Below are 25530 nucleotides of genomic sequence, written 5' to 3'. Positions count from 1 at the left end.
AAAGATCTGACCGTGCTTTTTTTTTTTTAAGACTCTTTTATTTTGAGGGATTCTAAAATACAAGGGGGCTTGTTTGCATCTGTTAGAGTCTTTAACCTTCCATCTGATTCATCATTAAGGTCTGAATACAAACTTAATTCATTAGCAGGCTCCTGGATGTTAGAAATGCATGCACAACTGTTTGGGTGTTGTTTTTATATGCTAATCAATTAGCACTCATAATATATTTTTGCACTTATTGGGCTTGCTCTCCAGAGACGTTGCTGAAAACATGTATTCTCAACAATCACAATGAACATCATGTTTAAAATGCTGTGCCATTTTACAGAATTACAGAATTACAAGTAGCTTTAATATTTGAGAAATTTAAATCCTAAAAGTGACTGTTAAAGTTTAATGGTAGATTTTTCAGTTCTTTAAAGCCTGAAATTGAACATTGCACAGTCTCATAACAAAGCTGAAATGTATTTCTAATTTTTCAAAGTTGTAAATTTGCTAACATTTTCATAAGAAATTTGGTAGAATTCTGAAAAAAATCTTAATGTATAAAAATGTTAGATGAGGAACAAAAGCTTGGAAAAATACATTATAGTCTGCCTGAGACTGATAAAAGTTATCCTACATGTACAATCCAACTAGCTATTTTTCCAGTAAAACCTACATGACCCCTGAAATAAAGACAGCTTTTTGATTTTTTTTTAAATATCCTTGATACAAAATTTGTTATTTTCTGGGTTTCATTAGAAGACAACAAACAAAATAAAGAAAATTATCAAACTTTTACTAAAAGAATGACATTTTTTGCAACTCAGTGTTGCTGCTAAATAATAAAACCAAAACAGAAATACAAGGCAGATATTGTATAAACACAAAAATGGGTAAATATTGCCTTTTTTATTACCTTTATATTTAAAAACACTGCCTGGTAAACTGTGGCTATTTGTTGAAAGTCACTGAGGGGGGCCTACAGAGCTACATTTGGCTCTTGAGCCACAAGTTTCAAGACTCCCGCATTAGAAGATGAAGTATTTGTCTGCTGCTAAGCTTGAAGCTGACCAGCTGACTCAATGCAGCTGAGACTCCAGAGGTCATTGCGAGAACCAAGGAGACAGAGGGACGAGGACAAAGAGACAGAAAGTGGTAGCTACAGACTGAATGTAGCCGTGTGTTTAGCAGAGCTAGAAAAAAGGACGCTACATCAACTCCAGCTGAGCCCCAAAGGGTTAATGGATAAGACTACCCAGCGGGGGTCAGGGGTCGAGAGGCCGCTCTCTGCCGGGCCTAATTGGTCACTGTGACCAGAGTTTACGCCAACCTTTCTGTAGAGAAATACACATGCATGGAGCTGCGCCGACAGGAGTCCTCCATCAAAAGCTCTGATCAAGAAGGACTCTGTTGTGCTCCTGCAACAGTCGGGGAAATCAGTCAGCCGCCTTCACCGTACATCCACAGCAGTACCACCTACATTGACAGCTTGGTGGCTTTTGATCTTCACTTATCCTATTTATCGGCTCTCTTCTATTCGTTAACATTTCCTTTTTTACTAAACTGGATGTTATATACAATGCTGTGAAAAACTATTTGCATTCCTACAGAATGCTTCTGTTTTTGCTTTTTTATGTTTCAGATTATCAGACCAATTTTAGCCGTTTTTAAAGATGGTTTCATTTATATAGGACAAAAATCTCTAAACTAAAACATCCTGGACTCATGTGAAAATGGCATTCCGCTCTAACAATAATTAATGGTCATGCTCCTCTTGGCAGCAACAAGCCATCAAGCACTTATGATGACATGCAGTTAGTCTTTTAAATCACCATAGAGTAATTTTATTTCGGTCACACCAGAGTCTTTTTGATACCAAGGTCATTCAATAGCATCTCAATCGGCATTCAGTCAAGAATTTTGACTAGGCCACTCCAAAACCTTCATTCTGTGTATTTTTAGCTATTCCAAGGTGGACTTGCTGGTGTGTTTTGGATCATTGTTCTGTTGCATAAACCAAGTGCGCTTGAGCTTTAGATCACACACCAATGGTCTGACATTCTCCTTCAGGATTTTCTGGTAGAGAGCAGAACTCATGGTTCCATCAATTACAGCAAGTCTTCCAGGTACTAACGCAATCCCAGACCACCACACTACCACCACTATGCTTGACAGTGGGTATAATGGTTCTATTTCTGAAATGCTGTTAGTTTGACACCAGATGGATCTGGACATACACCTTTCGAAAACATCCCCTTTTATCTCATAAGAATATTGTTTCCAAAAGTCTTGGGGATTATCAAGATGTTTCTTCAGTAGATGGGCCTTTTGTGTTCTTTTTGGTCATTAGTGGCAGTAGCAAGATTACGTCTTTTGCGGTTATTAGTTTGGCTCTGAATCCAGAGAGAAACCGCCCAGATGTCCAGACTGTACCACAGAACCAACAGCCTCCCAGGCTCAGATGGACCTTTCTGTGCAGAGAACAGCTATGCTATGGCTAATGATGATTTTTGCCATTGGAACTTGCTGGAACTCAAAGGCCTTCCTCCGTTTGAATTTACTTTTTTCTGTCTTCCAACCTATTTCTCAGATTTAAGACAGGTTTAAAGAATCTAAATAAAATGAAGTTACACAATTACTGAGTTAATTATACTCTGAATGTTCATTCATTGACCAAACATCATGTAATATTCTGTAAAATTCTTGTTTCTTTACCTAATTAGCCATGAAGATGTATGAATGTGATCGATAATAAGATAATTTTTTAATCTATTGGTGACCTTTTCCAACATAATCATTTAGTTTGCAATCAAAGTGCCAAAATGGTAATTCTGAGAATAAAAACATTTTTCATAATAAATTAATCTAATACCTTTATATAAATCGTGCGATTAGGGTTCACCAATTTAGTAAAACTTTTGCCAATATTTGTTGTGTGTTGATGAGCCAAAGGTAATTTTCCACTCTGATTGACAATAAAGATTCTATTCTATTCTATTCTATTCTATTCTATTCTATTCTATTCTATTCAAAATAATATGCAACATCATTAAGACTGGTAGAATAGTTAAGAAGCTATTTAAATTGCTACATTAATGAGCCATGATCCTTCTCTCTACTTCATATAAAGGCTCTCGATCCTTTTCTTCAGCAGCTGCTCTGGTGTTAAAACCTGTTTCTGAGACTTTAAACTTCTTCTCCCACTCAGATTCATGTTAGGAATTAGAATTAGACTGGAAAGCTCTTCCCTTTAGAATACTGACGAACCAATAAACTCTTGATACATTTCAGATTGTTATAGTTATTTGTTCTATTTCCCCTTTTAGCCTTCAGTACTAGTTGTAAACTTAAATTAGCAAACTTTGTTCTTTTGGTTTTTGGTTGCTTGGCTGTTTTTTGGCTTCATTATATCTTTAAAGAGCTTGCTCTAATTTGCTGGTAATGAATTAAATTTTGAATTACATAGATTATAAGCTTCAGCTAATTTTTCATCTTTAGTTGAACTGTGATTATTCTTGATTGATCATAAATAACTCTTAATGCTGAGGAAAAGGCAGAAATCTTCTGATTCTTCTTTAAATTTGTGCGAAGGAAAATAATCCATTATTCAAGAGGATTTTTGATGGATTTTGAGACAGATTAACAACTTTAATTTAACTTACCACAGCTTAATCAAGCTACACAAATAATTGAGACTTTAAAAGAAATGTAAACATTAAATATCCCATCAAACATTGATAGATTATTCATTGCAAAACTTACATTTTTGTTTCAAGACGGTTTTATTATCTTGTAGGACCCCATTTGTTCTTCTAACATAAACATATAGATTACTTATGATAACAATTATCAAACAGAATAAAGAAACAATAAATGATCAGAAGCCCAAAGTTTTATGCTGTGGGAGATCTGCCAGAGTTTGTTCTTGCCTGACCTTTTAAAATTGAGCCCATTTGCATCTGAGGCTGAAAAAAACTGTAAGAGTCCTGGATTCACAGGAGTCCCGATGGATTGATGTTGTCATGCTGATGCCTTTACTGACCTGATGCTGGACAGGTTAATGATTTACGAGGAATAGTGGGGTACTCGGAAAAAACTGAAATAAAAAAACGAGTTAATGTTCAACTCTTTGAGTGGTGGTGGGGACTGCCCACATTCAGTCCAGAATAACCGCCGAGTTGGGGCTGACTGACGGACTGATTCTACCGGCCTCCAGCTAAACTCAGCACTCACAGCAGGGAGGGAGGCCTCAGAGGAGGAGGAGAGGGCAGACTGATGAGCCCAATTGTGTCCTTTTAATGGATGTCAAAAGAAGCAAAAATGACACTCCAAGCAGTTGTAATGAGCTCACATAAGGCAAAATGTGCCCTTTTTGATTAATGTCTCCATATGTGGATGTTCAGGTCTTGTTTTGAATGTATGAACAGGAATCGGCAGTTTTTCCTGTATGTACGTTTTCGGGCAATCAGAGCTAACTTTAGTTCAGCCCATGAATTTCAGTTTCCATATTTTCCTACAATTATAATTTTTTGACAAAAAAAAAAGTAAAAGGTAGAAACAGACACTGCAGATCCTTCCTGGTCTGTCGTGTAGTAGTGCAGGTTTCCAGGAAAGATCACCTGTTAAATTTATGCAAACAAACTTATTGCTGCTCACTGAGAGCATCTTGGATGATCAGGGAACACAGATGGGTGTGTGCTCAAGGAAATATGACAATAATCTCCTTTAATTTCTGGAAAGAGTTGTATTATTGTAGCTCATTTCCAGATGAGTCACCTCCCTTCTGCAGTGTGCCTCTCCATTATCGTGTTGATAAGAACAACCGCAGAGGTGTTACAGTGTTTTTTAAAAGTATTCAAACACCTTGAACTGAAATGTATTTTATTTATGTTTTATGTAACACACCAAGAGAAAGTAGTGCATAATTAGGAAGTGGAAGAAAATGATACATGGTTTTCAACAGCAGTTCAAATCTTGAAAGTGTGCAATATGTGTGCAGCATAATTTGCTCTGATGCAACTAAATAAAATACAGTGCAAGCAATTTTACTTTAAGTTTACTTCCAGTAATATGTATTTAGTAATAATACTTTCAGGTGTATGCTTTTTTTAGCAGGGCCAAGGCACTCGTCAGGTTTAATGAGAAGATGTACAGTATCTAGATGCAGATGCATACAGCATAATCCAAATTGAAAAAGGCTGGAGAATCAGGACGAGGTTCACCTTCCAGCAGAACAACGACCTTAAACATCCAGCTAGAGATACTATGGAATGGTTTAGATCAAATCATATTCATGCGTCAGAATGGCCCAGTCAAAGTCCAGACCCCAGTTTAATTTTGAATCAGTGGTTACACTTTGAAATGTTCACAGATGCTCCACATTGGATCAGACTGAGCTTGAGCTATTTTATAAAAAAGAATGGGCAAAAAATGTGATTCTCAGGATGTGCAAAGCTGAAGATAAAACGCAAAACACCTGTAGGTTGAACTGCCACACATGCTTCACATTTCAGGTTTTTAATTGAAAAACTGCTTTAAAAACATATGTCTTTCCTTCAGTTATGCACTGCATTGCTTTGGTCTATCTCAATTAACTACATTGAAGTCTGTGGGTGTAACGTGACAAAATGAGAGTTCAAATGGTATGAGAACGTTTGCAAAACGCTCTATGGACACATTTTTATGTGTTATGTAAGAGTTCAATGCTAATTAAGTTGCAAATTGGAAACGTCAATGCAAACCTTACTTTGGACTTTAAGAATTAATTAATGAACTTGTCATAGTGTCTAAGAGAACCTCAATGTTTTCAGGGGAGAAAGATGGACAAAATAAATTATCTTTTTGTCTTTGCTACATTTTTAAGTTATTCAATGCAAGATGATTACAAGACTATATTTTTCCCACTTATTATGTAAACTGAAGTTAAAACAGGTTACAATTATTTAATTGTCACAAAGAAGTCTAAATGTCTTCCTCTGTGATGCATATGAACTCAGAATAATTAGTGCCAAGGCAAAGGAACGTCTGAAGGCAGATGACGTGATGGATTAAGCTGTAAATCTTTCAAAACCGCAACACCCAATGAGACAAAGCCAGAGAGGCTTTTCCTCGTTGCTCCACCTTGTCATCAGTGGGACAATGAAACTGAATCACTTCATCACTCACAAAGATACGTCAAACTGTGGGCTGTGGTAGACAACAGCAGATGAAAATACAGAAAGTTAGAATAATAATGAAATAAAGAAAGTTATAATAATTAAGGAGACATTGACTTAGATATACAAATATGGAATTGTATTTTAAGGATTTTTCTAAAGAGGAAAAATGGTGAAATGGGTAATTAAATGTTCAGAACTAAAAATGACTGCTTCCACCTCTCTTGCTCTAAGAATACGTCTTGTTTTTAACTAAATTCGCAGCAATATCTGAAATATGCCTGCATGAACCAACTACACCACTCTTTTTCCTGATAATATTTGTGCGCTGGGTAACAGGTTGAATTGTTTACAGCTGCAAGTACACACAATGAGTGTACAGCTGCAAATAAAAGAGGCTGCTGTGTTTTTGACTGTTTTCATAGTTGTAGTATTGGACCCAATTTTGCTTTCAGAGTTGCCTTAATACTTTGTGGCATTGATTCATTAAGGTTTTGGACAAAATCCTCTAAAATTTTGGTCCATATTGACATCATAGCATCCTTCAATTTCTGCAGGTTTGTCACCTGCACATCCATTATGCATGACTTTCGTTTCATCACATCCATCAACTTACCAAATCCTCCCTGTTAATGCAAAACAGCTTTTCTACTATTGACTGTTGTTTCTTGTCTTTTATTTGATGTTTGAAGTTTAAAGTAACAAGATATATTTGGGTAAGGACTCCATGAAGAACATTCCTTCCTCTAAATTCTGGGGGTTTATCAGAGACTACCTCTTTTGACCTCTTGACACATCAGGATATTGTTTGCTCCCTAATATTGGAGATATGTACATTCCAATGGTTGTAGAATCTCACAAAGATATCTCTGTGCATCTGGATTGCCTTCAACAATCAGACAACCTCTACCTAAGATCGTTATGGAATTAGCACTTTTTTTCACGGGCACAGCCCACTCTTATCTCTACTGCTCAACCCATAAATGCATTTTCCTTATAATTGTGGCAGTATTTAACAGAAAAGAAACAGGTTTTTCAACAGTGTAATATTAATTAATTAAATCATTGTTATAACAATCAACCAAACACAGATTTAAAGTATAAATCGTCAGCAGATGAAATGTGAACACAGACTTGTGCTCATAAGTCATGACCAAACCAACAAAGAAAGCTAAACACTGACATCTGCTGGCAAAACCGTGCACTGCAAACAAAAGGAAATACTGCTGAGAATGGTTTCATTCAAAATGTCTCAGAATCGCTTTGAACAACTTTTTATATTAATTAGAGAATCTAGTTTGGGTATCAGTGCACTAGGATGTTGGAATGGAGACCCTGATTGTCAGTGCTCAGATTCAGGAGGAGCAATGAGGCTTTCGTCCCGACCATGTAACTTGGACCAGGTGTTTACCCGAGTTCCCGAGGAGATCATGGGAGTTTTGCTTTCCAGTCCTTATAAAGCCAAAGCAAGAGATGTGTTAGCATCCTCTGCACAAAATCGAGCTTGTTCCCAGTGTGGTTTGGAATTCTCCAAGCTGCTCTTTGTCCCTGTTTTTATTAATAATGTTCATGATAAGATCTTAAGGTGTACTAGTGGAGAGGAAGGTGTCTGCTATAGGAACCCCAGGGTGTGATATTAGTTTTATTTATAGATGATGTTATTTTTCTGGCATCTTTCATCTTCAGGATAAACGAACAGTTCGAAGCCAAGTCTGAAGCACCAGGCATAAGAGTAAGTTCAAGTTGTATGGAAGTTGTGTGGAAAAAAGTAGAAACTTAGGTATCTTAGTGTCATGTTCAAGAGTAATTCTGGGATGGATAGACAGATTGGGGTTTGTCAGCAGTAAGGCGCACACTGTTCCTGTCTTTCATGTCAAAGAAAATAGCTTAGCCAAAAAGCAAAGTTCTCAGTTTGCTGCTTTGTCTATGTTCCTACCCTCACATTTTGTCATGAGATATGAGTCTTGACTTAAAAAAAACTAAATTCTGGAAACAAGTTGCTGAAATGAATTTTCTCTGTAGGGTTTCTGGACTCAACCTCAGAGATAGGAAGAGGAACTCTGTCATCTGGGGGGAGCCCAAAGTAGAGCTACTGCTCCTCCGCTTCGAAAGCAGTCAGCTAAGGTGGCATTACAGCTTTTTTCTTAATTCCTGTTTATGATATAGCTGGGATATATTGTTGAAAATTTGCTCTGACAAAGAGCAGTACAATATTTCAAATATAACAAATCTAGTCAAACAGGCTACTAGTTTTTGTTTTTAAGCACACATGTTTTAATCCTGGCTGGGACTTTTTTGTATAGTTTGTAATATTTTCCCCATGCATTCTGTAAGGGCTCTCTCCAGGTACGCTAGTTTCCTCTTACAGTCCGTAAATTGTCTGTCTGTTGGCCCAAAACTATTCTGAAAATCTAGCAGCATACCTTGCTGAAGACAATTGAATAGATGGAAAGACAGGTGCATGGATGGATTTTAGGCAAAACAAAAATAACCCCACTCAGCTCCACACCCTACAAAAAATCCCAAGATGTAGTCTTACCAATTCTGGATGCTTCGTTAATATTACTCTAAAATGGATGAGCAACTTATTTGATGAAGGCGGCGCAGAGCTTGTCAGATACAGGGGTTGGACAATGAAACTGAAACACCTATCATTTTAGTGTGGGAGGTTTCATGGCTAAATTGGACCTGCCTGTTAGCCAGTCTTTATTGATTGCACATTGCAGCAGTAAGAGCTGCAGTAAGACCACCAAGAAGGACGAACCACATCCAACAGGATTAACTGTGGACGCAAGAGGAAGCTGTCTGAAAGGGATGTTCGGGTGCTAACCCGGATTGTATCCAAAAAACATAAAACCACAGCTGCCCAAATCACGGCAGAATTAAATGTGCACCTCAACTCTCCTGTTTCCACCAGAACTGTCCGTCGGGAGCTCCACAGGGTCAATATACACGGCCGGGCTGCTTTAACCTTTGGTCACTCATGCCAATGCCAAACGTCGGTTTCAATGGTACTACCGAACCATTCTTGAGGACCATGTGCATCCAATGGTTCAAACATTGTATCCTGAAGGCGCTGCCATGTATCAGGATGACAATGCACCAATACACACAGCAAGACTGGTGAAAGATTGGTTTGATGAACATGAAAGTGAAGTAGAACATCTCCCATGTCCTGCACAGTCACCAGATCTAAATATTATTGAGCCACTTTGGGGTGTTTTGGAGGAGCGAGTCAGGAAACGTTTTCCTCCACCAGTATCACGTAGTGACCTGGCCACTATCCTGCAAGAAGAATGGCTTAAAATCCCTCTGACCACTGTGTAGGACTTGTATATGTCATTCCCAAGACGAATTGTATTGGCCGCAAAAGGAGGCGATACACCATACTAATAAATTATTGTGGTCTGAAACCAGGTGTTTCAGTTTCATTGTCCAACCCCTGTACATCCAACAGGGCCTAGCCTATCAGCCCTAGTATAGGGCACACATTCGCTCTCTCTCTGTTTGTCAGCTGCGCCTGTCAGACTGCACTCAGGGCAGCTCTCCGTGTTTCCTTGTCGTCAGTGCTGACGTCATCTTCTTACTAGTGACTGCTGTTATCAAGATGGCGCTGCGGCCAGGATCTGGGGGAGGCAGCAGGTATTTTAGCCTTTTCGAAACAGAACTTATCGGCTCAGAATATTACGTTTATGAAAAATACACATTTCTATATGCCGCTAAACTTTACATTTAGAGGCCCTTCAACAGGTTTGCGATGAAGGCGGGCTTTGTTGTCGAGACACACTGATAAGATGAGATGGCTGGTTGTCAGGTGTCATGGCTAACGTTAGCCTTCTGCCTCTGTCTGGTTATAGTCGAAAGATTAACGAAATGACACAAGGGAGTTTATTATTTTTTTTACATTTCCCTTTGTCCTTATCAGTTATTAGCCCTGATGTTATAGGATTCCAGGCATTCGACGCCATATTTGTAGGAAGTATGCACATTAATCCCCTGTAGCCTCCAGCTACCTACAAATATGTTGACAGGCCTGTTTGCACATATTGTCATATTTTCTAACGTCTTCCATTGAAGCTGTTAGGCCCGTAATTAGCTGTAATTAGGCAATATGAAGCATTTTAACTCCGGTTGTTTCTCCTCAATAGAACCTGTGAAATTACTTTATGTCACAGCTTTTCTCTAGGAGTCAAATATATCTGCTTTATGGTTGATAAATGTCCCTATGCTGAACAGGATAACTAGCTATGAAACAAGCATATCTTCTGAATAGCTGGAAATACTAAAGTCTATTAAAATGGGTGTTATGATGTTCTGTGGTGGAGATGAAAAAGGACACTTATTATTTATTCATAAGAAGCAGCTTGAATAATAAATATGTCCTGGCTACAAGCATCTCAACTAGCCAGGTGATACTGATCCAACCTGTGAAACCAAAGATGCTAACACTGGAACGGAAACACTGCCATAATGTGGTTAAGGCCTTTACGTAATCATTGGATAGGCACCAATTTGTTTTTCTCTGTGAACAATGACATGACATTGTTGCTTTACATCACCTTACAACAAAAATGAAACTTGCAGCCACTCAAAAAGCACGTAAGCAGTTCACTTTCACGCCAGACCATGGAATCTCAAAAGTAACATCAACAGCATCAACGTGAAGGTTGTCTGGTTTCAGGAAAATATTAAATGCATGATTGAAAAGAATTAAGAGGAAATAACCAACTAATTATAATGTTTGCATCAACCTCATGGAAAATGTATTTTATATCACAGATAACTTTTTTTTTTCATCATCATGCAGTTGTTTGAAATGAATTGGAATGTTTTTTGAGCTAGCTTTTTTTAGTTTTGGAATACATTACAGAAAAAAGACGATATCACACAGATGTGAGACAGTACTTGCTGCAAAACAGAGTTTTATTAATCTTTGTAGTAAAAAAAAGTCTCAGTTGGGACTACACAACATATCGCAAATGCATCGTTTTCACAATATCTTTGTGTGCCATATCTATGGCGCAAAGAACCTCTCCAGCTGCAGTCAATGTTAGCTAATTATATATTTATAATTATATATTTATAATTATATATTTTTTTTAGAGGGCCATTCAAATGTTCTTGTAAAATAGTCAAGAAACTACAATTAAATTGTTTTATTGCCAATAGGGAAGATGTTGCCAGACAAAAGTTCAATAAAAGGATAAAACAGTGAGTTTGCTGTAGTCTGTTCAGCCTTCCTGTTATTTGCTGAAAGTCTTGCTCTCTCCTGCTTTCTTGCACCCTGACTGACCCTCATACATGTCACAGAAAGTAAGCAAACACATCTGCCTTTTAAATAGCTTCTTATATCTCTCTGCTTCCTCTGAACCTCACTGACACTGAAAATAGCTATTAGTTTTGGGTCCGAAAATCCACAGATTCTGGTCACCAGCTGTTTTATTGCTGATTCTCCACATATTTCATGTTGTTTTCAACAATCACAGTTAAATGGCTGAAAGTGGGCACATTATCTAGTTTTACACCTGTCTTTTGCTGTAGATCGTTTCCAAATTCATTTCTATGTACAGGGAAACTATTCTAATCTGGATTTATTGACAAACATTGGCTCTCATTCTCAATAAACCATTTATGCATTGTTGTAGTTTTTGAGAATTATTAACTAAAGTGGAACTAAAGTTTTATGATTGTTTCAGTCTTAGCTACATCTCGACACAAATACAAAGACTTATAAATGTAAATCCCACTTTAAGAGGCATCTGAGGAATGACATCAATCCTATCATGTGATAAGTAATGACGGATTCATGCATAGTCCCTCCCTGCTTATAATATGTGACTGTCATACACCATCCACCTCAATTTTCTATGTAAAGGTCACATTTTCATCCTACTGCACATCCAGAGTACAATAAAAATAATTAGCATCACTCCAGCTGAGTTTTATTGAAGCCCTGACTTTCTTTCACCGAACGATCACACAGGTGTGATGATGGCTGGTGGATGAAACAGCCTTTTTTTTAGCGACATGGGGCTGCTCAGTGTCTACAGCTGTTGTAGCTGCTTATCCCCTCCCATGTTAATCTACTCAGCCATGACCTGGTATTTGCTGCAGGATGGTGGGCAGCAGAGCTGTTGTGCTCTTATAAAAGCCTCTTCAAGCCGCAGATCTTACAGGGAACAGATGCCTGACTCTGAAAACCTCTCAGAGTGAACCATCCTCACTGACGTAATGGGGGGGGGGGCATCTATGACTTTCTGCTTTTAGGTTTCCTTAACATAATTTCTTATTCCTTCTCAGCTTCACACGTCAACTCTTCCAGAACCCTTCCAGTCTCACTGAATGTAACCAAATTTTTTGACTCTTTTGAAAGCAATGCAATTAAGCTATAAACACAATTGCAATGTATCCATTTCTGATTCACGTAGTTTCTTATTTCTTTTCCTGACAGATGCATATCAAAAAATCAGGATTTTTTTAATCCACATTTAATGTTGTCGTTATTTGGTTCTGCTCTCTGTGGAAATTTGGATATTTTTAGCTGCAAAAGTACATGCTGTGCTTACCAGCTTCCTGTGATCTTCGATAAGACATGATAAAGTATACGCATGACAAAAGCTACACCGATCTACAGTAGATAGAAGTTGGTTCAGGCAGAGAGCCTCCTGGCTCTCTTTATTTTGTTCCTTCCTTGTTGCTTTCAGCCTGAGGAACGGAGTGGTAATAAGTTCTTTGACAAATAGCTGAAGGGTTGTGTAGTTTGGCTCCAGCAAAGTGTGAGGCTTAGCCGACTTGGAGAGATTTCCACTGATTATTTCTTAAAGGCTTGTTTGTCAGCCCGAAACCCCAGCGACAGACTCCAAGAGGCCTGGGGACACTAAACCTCAGCTAGGCTGCAGTGTTTCCTCATTGCTCTTGTTTCTCTGCTCTATATTCTCATGCAGCTATGTACAGTTTATTAGGCTTAGAATGTAAGAAATTCAACTCAGGCCTGGTGAACTAGATCAAACTCATCTGTGTTTTAATCCAGATAAAAAATTGATAAAAAAATAAAAAGTGCCTTTTAATGACCAGATTTCAGATCAAAAGAAAGCATTTATAGCAGTGAGCTACAGATGCTTATCTTTGGTTGACTCTGTAGTGGCCATCCTTATACTGTTATTAGAAGGTAAGATAACATATTTGTCATTTTCAGATGGTTATAAAAGTATATTGCTTCATAGAGGCAGCACTTTGCTTTGAACGACATCTGATTTATTGGCCTGCTTGGCTGCACAGGTTGTTGGGAGTATAGCGTGCAAAACAATTACTCATGATGGCAACAAATGTATTGGGAAATTAATTTAGTCATGGACTCCGATACCAATAATTAACAAAAAAACTTGATCTGATGTATGAAGTATGTAGAAAGGCATTTTCTTTACTGCAAAAGTCACAACACTGCTTCTGTATCCAATATTATTATCTGCTTTATTTTCCTTCTTCTTTCTCTAGCTTTATGTATCCTGTCGGTGGGGGCCTGGGACCACCACAAGGTGAGTCATTCAAAAGTTTACATTTTCTTAATGTATTTAACCAGCTTACTTTCTAGAAGATACACAAGGCTTGGTTTCACAATCCTCTCAAGGCTGCGGTCATGCCTGTCTGTTGTGCTCCTTTTTCTTCCACACTTTTTCCTTCCACTCGACTTTCTATTAATACAGGTTCTTCTCAAAATATTAGCATATTGTGATAAAGTTCATTATTTTCCATAATGTCATGATGAAAATTTAACATTCATATATTTTAGATTCATTGCACACTAACGGATGATTTTGGCATACAGCTCATGAAAACCCAAAATTCCTATCTCACAAAATTAGCATATCATTAAAAGGGTCTCTAAACGAGCTATGAACCTCATCATCTGAATCAACGAGTTAACTCTAAACACCTGCAAAAGATTCCTGAGGCCTTTAAAACTCCCAGCCTGGTTCATCACTCAAAACCCCAATCATGGGTAAGACTGCTGACCTGACTGCTGTCCAGAAGGCCACTATTGACACCCTCAAGCAAGAGGGTAAGACACAGAAATAAATTTCTGAACGAATAGGCTGTTCCCAGAGTGCTGTATCAAGGCACCTCAGTGGGAAGTCTGTGGGAAGGAAAAAGTGTGGCAGAAAACGCTGCACAACGAGAAGAGGTGACCGGACCCTGAGGAAGATTGTGGAGAAGGGCCGATTCCAGACCTTGGGGGACCTGCGGAAGCAGTGGACTGAGTCTGGAGTAGAAACATCCAGAGCCACCGTGCACAGGCGTGTGCAGGAAATGGGCTACAGGTGCCGCATTCCCCAGGTCAAGCCACTTTTGAACCAGAAACAGCGGCAGAAGCGCCTGACATGGGCTACAGAGAAGCAGCACTGGACTGTTGCTCAGTGGTCCAAAGTACTTTTTTCGGATGAAAGCAAATTCTGCATGTCATTTGGAAATCAAGGTGCCAGAGTATGGAGGAAGACTGGGGAGAAGGAAATGCCAAAATGCCAGAAGTCCAGTGTCAAGTACCCACAGTCAGTGATGGTCTGGGGTGCCGTGTCAGCTGCTGGTGTTGGTCCACTGTGTTTTGTCAAGGGCAGGGTCAATGCAGCTAGCTATCAGGAGATTTTGGAGCACTTCATGCTTCCATCTGCTGAAAAGCTTTATGGAGATGAAGATTTCATTTTTCAGCACGACCTGGCACCTGCTCACAGTGCCAAAACCACTGGTAAATGGTTTACTGACCATGGTATCACTGTGCTCAATTGGCCTGCCAACTCTCCTGACCTGAACCCCATAGAGAATCTGTGGGATATTGTGAAGAGAACGTTGAGAGACTCAAGACCCAACACTCTGGATGAGCTAAAGGCCGCTATCGAAGCATCCTGGGCCTCCATAAGACCTCAGCAGTGCCACAGGCTGATTGCCTCCATGCCACGCCGCATTGAAGCAGTCATTTCTGCAAAAGGATTCCCGACCAAGTATTGAGTGCATAACTGTACATGATTATTTGAAGGTTGATGTTTTTTGTATTAAAAACACTTTTCTTTTATTGGTCGGATGAAATATGCTAATTTTGTGAGATAGGAATTTTGGGTTTTCATGAGCTGTATGCCAAAATCATCCGTATTAAGACAATAAAAGACCTGAAATATTTCAGTTAGAGTGCAATGAATCTAAAATATATGAATGTTAAATTTTCATCATGACATTATGGAAAATAATGAACTTTATCACAATATGCTAATATTTTGAGAAGGACCTGTATGTTTGGATGCAGCACTGCGTGAACAGCCACCTTCTTTAGCAGTGGCCTTTTGGTACACAGTCTCTTGTTTAGACTTTCAGTGACTGTTTGCTGGACAATATTCTAATTAATTGAAATTGACCTGTATGTTCTGTACGGTGTTCTAGATGTAATAGGAGTGTATGTACTTGATTCTGAATCTGACTGTATGATTGGATTGCAATGAAAATAGTTGACTACTCTGAATTAAATTTTGCTGAATTAGATTCTTTATAATTTTTTGTAGAAATTGTTTTATTATTATTAATTTAATTGTTTGTGGAACTTTTTTTAAGATTTACACATGATATATATTGTGATTAAAGATTAACAGTAGATCTGTGTTTCTGATTTGCCATTTTTTTTGTCTTTCCTCCTAGCAGAAGTTTAACTTCTCTACAGAACATTAATCTTGTGACTTCTCCGTGTATGATCAGATGTACTGCCACTTAACTGTATGCACTCATGTTATTTAGACCGCTGATTTTAGAGACAGGCGTCGCTTGTGGGGTCTTTGCATGCTCTTTTTAGCAATGTCATTTCAGTCGGACAAATTAAAATGTGAGCCGCCTTTTAAACAAGGCATTTATTCAGCCCAGTTGAGCCCTAACGTGGTGAATCATCGGGAAGCTTCTGCAGGATCTGACTCCTCAGCTCGATTTGTCAGCTTGCACAGCATCTGCGAACATGAACTTTTCCAATTTTTCCCCCTCCACTCCTCTTGTTTTGCTCCAAGCTGTCACTGTAGTCACCAGAAAAACTGATTTGGTTGTTCTTGTGCCTATTTGTGTGCTCTCAGCTGTTCAGAAAACTGTTTTGCAAGATTGAATCAAGTTCAAACACAGCAGACTTAACTTTTTTTTTTTTTTACTCCAGATTTCTGTTATCTGTCACAATGTGTAAATAATAATTGAACATACTCTTCTGTGACACAGCCTGTAACAGAGTTTGTGTGTGTCTGCAGGAATGGTCCCAATGCAGCAGCAGCAGCAGCAGCAACAACAACAGCAGGGCTTCCCAATGGTTCCTGTCATGCAGCCTAACATGCAGGGAATGATGGGGATAAACTTTGGGGGACAGATGCCTCCATGCACCATTCCAATGCAGGTGAGCCTCCCTTTGCTTTGTACCTAATTAATAGTTTTTTTTTTACTTTAAGAAAAGGTAACATTTTTTCTGATAAATTGTTATAGTAATTTATAAATGTTGCTTTAAGGACTCAACAGATTTTTCATGCATTTATAGCTCATCTTTTCCCCACTTAATGTCACATTAACATCTTCTCAAGCTGCTTTAGAGATTTGCAAGAATTTACATCAGTCTGGGGGGGTTTAAACTAGGCTGCAGAACGTTAATGTCGTTCTGTTTAACCTCAATGGGACCATTTAATGTCAAGTAAAAAGGCTTTTTGTGTTTGTACAGGGTGGAATGGCAATCGGGATGCAGACCCCTGGGATGCCATTTTTAGGTCAACCACAGTTCATGGGCATGAGAGCCGCTGGACCCCAGTACACGGCTGACATGCAGAAACAGATGGCTGAGGAACACCAGTAAGTTACACGCTAATGTATTCTTTCTGCTTTCTCGTATCTGCATCTGTTTCATGTGTGCGGTTTTTATTACAGGCAGCCAAAAATGTGAAATATAAAAAACTATTAATTGTGGAGGAAAGATATTGAAGTTTTGTTCATACACAAGGAAATCCAAAGTGTTTTACAGGACATCAAATGAAAGACAAGGCTTAAAATTGCAAGATATTTTAAGTTTTGGGTTAAAAGACAACTTAATATGTTAAACACTTAAAGCTGCAGTAGGTAGAAAGAACTGGGTTGGGGGCGGAAACTAGAGCCGCTGTTCCTCCACATTGAAAGTAGTCAGTTGCAGTGCTTCGGGCATCTAATCAGGTTGCCTCTGGGTGCCTTTTCCGGCTATGTCCCACTGGGAGGAGACCCCGGGGAAGACCCATAACTCACAGAGGGAACTATATATTCCATATTCTGGCCTGGGAACACCTTGGGATCCCCCAGAATAAGGTGACAGATGTCTATATGTACATTGACCATAATCATCCTAAATGGTCTGTGTTTTTTCTTTATTTAGTCTTACCATGAATGGATTTCCAGGCATAAAGTTGTCAGTAATTTCTCTGTAAAGGTAACATTTCTGAATAAAGCCATTTGAGTCACAGAAGACTGTGGAAGATACAAAGTAAACTCTTACAACTCTCCCTCTTAAAAGGAAATTGTACTTTCAGAATTCAGCATAGTCATCCTGGCAGTTTCTTTTGGAGTCTGCCATTTTCCGACTCCCTGAAAGCTCTTTGACATAAGAGCGTAGTTTAACAACACTGTGCCACCTGTAGATGTATCTGCCTTTTAATCAGTCTTGTGTGCAGTTTGGCAAAGTGATCCTTGTTAGTGGCCTGACCGGTCAATTAGTACACCTCTGCTAAGATTTCTTTCAAAACATCCCTCTATATCTTTTGTTTTTCTCTCAATATCTCCTTGCGTTCTTTAGTTAATCTGTTTTTCCATAAATTTTATATCCTTTTATTTGTTTTAGGAAACGTCTGGAGCAGCAGCAGAAGATGCTGGAGGAGGAAAGAAAAAGAAGACAGTTTGAAGAGCAAAAACAAAAGCTGAGGCTGCTTAGCAGTGTCAAACCCAAAGTGATTATCTCCACATGTCATGTTTATTTTACAGTTTTTCAGCCACAGATTGCATTTCTAACTCTGCTGGGTTGCCCTCAGACAGGGGAGAAGAGTCGGGATGATGCTTTGGAAGCGATCAAAGGCAACATGGACGGATTTAGCAGGGACGCTAAAATGCACCCGACTCCTTCATCACAGGCCAAGAAGCCAGGTACCTTCACCCTGTATCTCTATTGTTGTTATTCCTGCTGTTTTACTACTTTGTTTTCCTTATAGCTTTGCTGAATCACCTCAGTCTGAAAAGAAACAGTGGTTTGTTGGAGACATGTCAGCATGATGACTGTCCAGCTGGCAGGGACATTAGCCAGGACGTGGCTGCTGCTAAAACGATTCTTAGTCTGAAAATTCATGCGTAACACCACATTTAACACATGATTCATATATTATTTTTCCAGTGGTTCTTTCAATATTTTTTTTACTGTGTTGCTAATCCAAACACCTGTTTTTTGGATCACATTTTCATCCTTCTGAAGCAAACCCATTTACTTTTGTACATGGTTGGCCCATAGTACAACACTTCTGTGATTTGTAAAAATAATTATTAGGTGCACAGGTTTAAATTTGCATACAGGCTCAAAATTCTGCATACGCTCCCACTTATATTCTCACAAGTCTCACTGAGCTAGTGGTAAAAGAAAAACCCCACAAACGCCTCTTGTGGCCTTTAAGAAGATACTTGTATGATTCTTGCTGGACGTTTGACCACTATTGTTATCAGAAATGGTTGAGCCAGTTTAAACTAGCAGGTCACCTAGCATGCATTTATGAAGCATATTCAATTTGACATATCTAATAAAGCTGAGGTCAGGGCCATTCTAGCATATTCGTGATTTATCTGACTTATCAATCCCTAAACCAGTTTTTATTTGTTTTTGAGATCATTACATGTTTTGTCCAATTTTTAACCATCTTGATGTTGATTTAAGATTAAGCGGAATATTCCATGTTGTCCATCTTCATCATTCAATCTGCTTTGTGTAATAAACCAGTACCTTGAGCTTGAAGATGCCAATTTTGAAGCAGGGGCTTATTTTTGGGTCAGCAACTTCTCAATCCATGTTGATGTTAAAGTCACTTTGTTTTGGACAAAGAAACTGATGTTGCAGCATCTTCCAATTTTGACCGGGTTTAGCCTTTATGGTGCTTGGGTTGTTCCTTTGACCCTGTGTGCATTAAACAAATGTCCTGATAAATGCAAACCTGTGAACCCGATAATTGGTGTAGGAATCACCGAAGTTGTTGATAATCCTGAAAAATTATAAAAAATCAAAAAATGAATAAAAACTGACCAGAATTGTATTTTTGCCAATTTAAGGTACTTTTACAACACACACATATTATATGGATAAGCAACATCTAAAAAGCTTTGTATCTAATCTAAAAATGATATGATGAAATAATTTAGACAGGATTTGGTTAAATTTGCTGTTTTCTCACTAGATATTTTATTCACCCTCACGGCGCCTAATTCATTCTACATCACTGAGTTCTTCTGCCGTCTTCATTATGTCTTCGTTTTTACAGACTCATCGTCATCACACCTGCCTGTCCCCACTCATTCCCTCCCCCCAGGTTTCTCCGAGGATAATGACGACTTTAGTGACTTTCAGGGGCCTGTAGATGCCCCCACCTCCTTCCCCCCATCCTCCTCTTCTACCTCCACCTCTGGCCTCTCCTCTCAGGTCCACAGCCAGCCTTCATCCTCCGCCACTAAAGGTTTTGCTGAGGCTGACGATGAGGAGTTTAGTGACTTTGTTCAGGGACCTGTAAACACTTTCCCTTCCTCCAGTTTGCATTTCACCTCTCAAGCCCAAGTTCAACCATCATTCACTCCCTCACAATCCCTCCCTGCCTCTGTGTCCATTACCACTGCCTCCCAACACTCTGCTGTCAACACCAGTTCACAATCTTCATTTCAAGGTAACTCTTTGTCTTTGTTCACACCCCCTGTCCATCACCCTGTAATTCAAACTCAGCTATTTCTTCCCAGCCCATGTAGCTCTGTTTTTTTTTTTTTTTCTTCAGATGCTTTAGGTTCTTAGTAGGACGGTGCTTTGTAGGAATATTCAAATCCCTTGAACGTCTACGTGTCTTGCCGCACTACAACCACAAAACTGATTACATTTTGATGGGATTTTATGAGATAGACCAACACAAAGTAAAGCATAATTGTAAAGAGAAAGTAAAAAAAAAAAAAAAGTGACGTAAGTGTTGAGGCACCTTTACTCGGATCCCCCTAAATAAAGCCCAGTGCAGTTAGTTGCCTTCAGAGTAAACAGTTTCAGACTGTTTGTCATTGAATCTCAGCATAAATATATCTGTTCTATAAATGTCTTTGTTGCTCTGGTCAATACTGTGTGTATCCCCATGGTGAAACAAAGAGGTGGCAGCATCATGATGTGGGTCTGCTTTTCTTTAGTAGTAAAAGGTGGAGCTGATTGTTTTCTTTTTTTTACTTAGAAAATATCGTGCCCTACTTCCTGTTATTCTATTGGCTAAAATCCCAAAACAATGCATTTAAGTTTGTGTTTGTAATGTGATAAGATGTTAAAAGTTGAGGGGGCAGGAAAACTGCATGCTTTGTCCTGAGATTTTCTAAGATTATTTGTTACCTGTGAGCTGTTAGATAATCACTTCATACACTAACTGAGAAGACTGCATCTGTCATTTATCATTTGTAAGTTCTCTGCCGAGCAGCTGCAGCCGTTTGGTGACACTTTATGTGCTGTGAAAGTCAGGACAGATAGCTCCCCTCCTGCCAACCCTTTCTACCTACTTATTAAACACATGGGTTAAGGAAAGGTAGCTACTGACAGAAGACTAGAGCCATGAATAATTTTGTACTAACATTTTTTTGTCATCAATATTTTGTAGAATACAAAGAAGGTAAAGGTAAATGTGCACTCATCCAGTAAGAGAAATGGCTATTTCACTGCATTTTTATAACCTTTAGACCAATTTAAATCAGGGTTTGTACATCTTTAAGGATGTTAGGTGCTGAATAGGGGTAATGTATTGAAGCTGCTCTTCAAAATCCCCTCATAAATGTAAATGTGGTCTGTTAATATTTTTAGACCCACAATAACCGTTATGATGTGTAATCTGGTTAGGGTTGGGCATCGTTTCCGGTCTGGCAAATTATGTAAATTTGTAATGAAATATAAGTAGGAGCTCTGCATATTCATTTTAATAAATACAAGCAGAGAGATGTAGATACTGAGCACACATTTTCTCTTCGGGCAATAAATATATGCTGGGCAGACACATTAATATTTGCTGAAAGTAAAGTTGTACCTGAGTTGACATTGATAAAATTCTGTTATTTTTTTGTTAAACTGGAACTTACAAAAGTTTGGGTCGGCACATACCTTCTTTACCAGGTAAACCGATGATTAGCTAAATTTACTAGCTTGATTCGGAGATCTTTTGGTTATTCTCCTAAAAGACACGTTGGCATTTGGACATTATTAAAGGAGCCTTTTCCTCATTCACCCCTCCAGGTCCGTCGCTGGAAGAGAAGCTGTTCTCCTCGTGCGATCTTACCGCCGATAAATCCGCCCGCATTAGCTTTAAATCCAAGCAAAGTTTGACTCAAATGGCTCCAAGAGCTAAAGTTTCGTCCCAGTTCTCGGCCAGTCCTATGGCCAGGAACTGGGCCACAGCCACGGAGGACTTAAGCTCCGTCTTCGTCACGGAAAAGGCACAAGAAGCCCCGGTTTTTTCACCCAACCACCAGCTGCCATCAGCTGCAAACCCATCTGCTCAGACCAGTAGTGACAGTGGTGAGAGACGTACCCGTTTACTAGACTTTATTGCTTCTCTGCCTTGCTTTGCTGCAGCGGTAATAAATAACAATAAATATCTTCATTTCAACTCTAATAACATTTTCTATTGACTCAGTTTGTGTCAGTTTGCTAAACGAATCAAGCGGTGTGAGATTATCATGGAGTGGTTTCCCTCCTGCTGTCTGTAAATCCTCTCCTCCATTTCTGCTCTTACCTCTGCATACTTTGCACCTCTGTCAGAGGCTCATTCTCTGCTTGTGGAAATGGACTGTGTCTGTCAAGGTCTCTGGCTAATATCTGCTGACTAATAAGCTGCCGTCTGTCTCTTCACCGTGTATTTTCCTCCCAGACAACGACCTCTGCCGCTTGCCTGCTGCTTTGGTTTTAACAGGGATGTTCATGGATTGGCAGATGCCTCGGGGAGCCCACGTAATCCAGGGCTGATTGTGCATGCTTCTTCTGTGGTTTGTTTCTCTGTGTCCGTGTCCTCCATGTCATCAAGGGAAAATATAGTGTCAGTTCAGGGAGATTAGGTATTATATGTAAATGAGAGCTGTAAGTGGATGCCAGAATACGTGTTTTACTGAAAGGTTTTTTCAATCTATCTTCAGAAAGAAGTTTTCTGATCATGGTCAGTGTTGAATTTAGATTTTGGTCACTTTTATTTTTTCACACAGTAAGTCTCTGCTCTCGTTGAAGATGGGGATGACTCACACTCTGATTTATCTCTGCTTGATGTAGCCGGGGCGCTTGTGATTCATCTGCAGCCAACCCTGCAGACGTGAAGTGTATGATTTTTGTTGAGTTTGATACGAGCGGGGCTCAGGTGTCAGGAGGCTTGGACGAGACATTTGTCATAAAGACTAACCTACTGTCTCCCGATCTCTGTGTGTGTCTGCTTGTGACAGCAGGTGTTGCTGTGTACCCACAACAAGAGCACATCCAGTCTATTCTGCCTGCCTGGGTTTACAATGACAGCCTCGTCCCAGGTAAGCGTTTCCTCAAGGACACAACCAGCGTTCAGTTTTGGATCATTTAATTTTTGTAAAATGAATCGGTACTTACATTATTTATTTATTTATTTTTTACAAATAAAAATCTGAAAAGTGTGACAAGCATTTGTGGTCAATCTCCTTTTACTTGAAATAAAATTCTACCTATGAGGGCCTCAGAGGTTTGTTGGACAACCTTGGTGACCATCATAAGGGTCAAGGAACACAGCAGACAGGTTAGTGATAAAGTCTGGGGAAGGTTAAAAGAATGGTTAGGCTATAATTTAAGACCCTGAGCTTTGAAGATGTCATGGAGAACTATCCAATCCATCATCTGAAGATGAAAAGAGTAGGGTACATTTGTAAACCTACCAAGACATGGCCGTCCACCTAAACTGACAAGCTAGACAGGGAAAATATTAATCAGAGAAGCAGCCAAAATGTAAGAGCTGCAGAGATCTATAGTTCTGGTGGGACAGGGTTAGACAGTTATAAGAAGGCAGGTATAAGAAGTCCTGTTTGCAGGTTCTCACAAGCCAAGTAAGGGCTATAGCAAGCATGTGGAAGATGAGACCATAACTGATTTTTCTGGCCTACATGCAAATAGCCGTTTGGTTGAAACTAACACTGCGATCCACTCTATCCCCATTCTCACTGTCCGGATACTTTTTTTTGGTAATCAGCCAGGAAAGATGTTCAGTATTGATGGGAACGTGGATGAAGCTCAGTACAGGGCAGTCCTGCAAGAAAGCCTGTAAGATGCTGCAAAAGACCTAAAGCTGGGGTGGAGATTCACCATCCTTTTTCTAAGATGTTGCAGATTGTGCCGGAGTAATCGAAGTTTATGTAAAACTCTGGCTGTTGCTGTGAACTGCCAGTCAGCTATTTTGATATTGTGAACTTGTGGCGTACTTAAAGTTTTCATACCAGTCCAGGCCTATCCTATTTATACAACCATATCTACAATGCAGTGGTTGGGATCAAACCATATTCATGGGTTAGAATGGCCTAATCAAAGTCTTAACCTAAATCTGATTGAGACTCTTTGGTAAGACTTGAAAAATGCTGTTTCCACAGTGTTTTATTCAACTCTGTCCGAGCTTTAGCTGTATTGCAAAGAAGGAGCAAAGACTTCTCTTAAGTCTCAATACGTGCAAAGCTGGGAGAGACCTGCTGATGTGGCTCTACAAAGTATTGACTCGGGATCTAAAATCAAAGGCATGCCACACTTTTCAGATTTTTATTTTCTTCAAATGTTGAAAACCCCTTAAGTACTACCTTCTGTTGGTCCATATAAAAACTTAATAAAATACGTTAAACTTTAAATTTGCAAAATGTGAAATTGTGCAAAGGTTCAATGAATATGAGTTCTAACGTAATTAAGTCACTGTTTGTAACAAATGTTTATTATTTTCTTTTCTATAGACATGTTTAAGAAGGTTCTTGAACTCACGATGACTCCGGCAGGGATAGACACAGCAAAGCTCTACCCAATCTTGATGTCATCAGGCCTTCCCAGGGAAGCGCTGGGGCAAATCTGGGCATCAGCCAATCGCACAACACCTGGCATGCTGACCAAGGAGGAGCTCTATACTGTACTTGGACTAATTGGTGTGGCACAGGTAATAACTCTCATCGCAACAAGTAACCCCCTTAGAATGACTCAAGGAATAATTCTCTACACGTTCCTCCATCAAACTCTGGTAAAACGGGAAGAAGAAGACAGTGTCTTCAATAGACTCTCGGCTTGTAAAGCTCCGTGAGTTCAATATCTAGCTGTGTCCCCATCAGATGAGTTCAGCCGGAGGTTTCTTATCATCTTCAGCCCCAGCCTGTCGCATACCCCCTGGGAGGATGCAAATCTGCAGGCAGCTCACGAAACGCTACATGCCACCGCTTCCATCCAAAGAATAATAAGACACCTGTGGTGATGTAAATCTTCCACAGTCTTAAAATATAGACCAAACAAGGTGCGTTCTGTGGAGCGAGCCGCAGACAATCTGTTCTAAAACGAAGCTGACCTTGTTTACAAGACAAAAGCAACAGTTTACTGCCAGTGCCCCATACGTCTTACAGGACCTTTTTAAATACAATACATCTCCACCACTGTAATAAATTGATGTACTTAAGTTGAATAGTAAATATATTGTTTCCATTATTAAATTAATTTTTTATCCATTTACTACCTTTCTTTTTCGAAATAATAAAATATTTTTTAATTAAATTGAAGCAAATTGTCCTTTATTTCAGACCGGCCTCCCAGTATTGAATGTGGAAATACTGAGTCAGTTTCCGTCTCCTCCTGTGCCCAACCTGCCTGCCCTGGCATTGGCCATGGCCCCCATCATACCTCAGCACCAGCAGCCGATGATGACCCAGCCGCCTGTCTCCATGTCCATGGCCACACCAGCAGCACCGATCATGGCTATGGCACCTGCTGCCCCTCCTCAGCCGCCCACAAACACAAATTTCATCGCCAATTTTCCACCTGCACCTTCAACACGGGTACAGTACCTTGTTAAAGTATTGCAACCTCTTCACATGTCACATCAAAGCCTTTTTTTGAGGCAAACAAAGTGGTGCATAGCTGTGAAATAGAAGGAAA

At 39.4% G+C, this 25530-nt stretch overlaps 1 protein-coding gene across 11 annotated transcripts in view; it reads left to right on the top strand.

Moving 5' to 3' along the window:
* Positions 1-9675: 9675 nt before the first annotated feature.
* synrg (synergin, gamma) overlaps positions 9676-25530 on the top strand; it is a 53064-nt gene continuing 37209 nt past the window's right edge. For 4 of the 11 annotated variants that reach the window (XR_007042240.1, XR_007042239.1, XM_047390698.1 and 1 more), the window contains exons 1-11: positions 9676-9782; positions 13635-13675; positions 16403-16545; positions 16861-16988; positions 18001-18106; positions 18188-18299; positions 19673-20068; positions 21649-21930; positions 22842-22922; positions 24351-24547; positions 25176-25430. Coding sequence is in view for 9 of the 11 variants with exons in the window: in XM_047390698.1 (XP_047246654.1) it covers positions 9748-9782; positions 13635-13675; positions 16403-16545; positions 16861-16988; positions 18001-18106; positions 18188-18299; positions 19673-20068; positions 21649-21930; positions 22842-22922; positions 24351-24547; positions 25176-25430 (1776 nt within the window). In the remaining 2 variants the exon portion in view is untranslated. The remainder of the gene's footprint in view (positions 9783-13634; positions 13676-16402; positions 16546-16860; positions 16989-18000; positions 18107-18187; positions 18300-19672; positions 20069-21648; positions 21931-22841; positions 22923-24350; positions 24548-25175; positions 25431-25530) is intronic. The other 7 variants (XM_047390705.1, XM_047390704.1, XM_047390699.1 and 4 more) reach the window with 6 other exon arrangements.

The sequence above is a fragment of the Girardinichthys multiradiatus genome, chromosome 18, assembly GCF_021462225.1.
Source record: "Girardinichthys multiradiatus isolate DD_20200921_A chromosome 18, DD_fGirMul_XY1, whole genome shotgun sequence".
Classification (NCBI taxonomy): Eukaryota; Metazoa; Chordata; class Actinopteri; order Cyprinodontiformes; family Goodeidae; genus Girardinichthys; species Girardinichthys multiradiatus.
The sequence above is the reverse complement of the archived record's forward strand: the minus strand, read 5'-3'. Positions and strand labels throughout refer to the sequence as shown.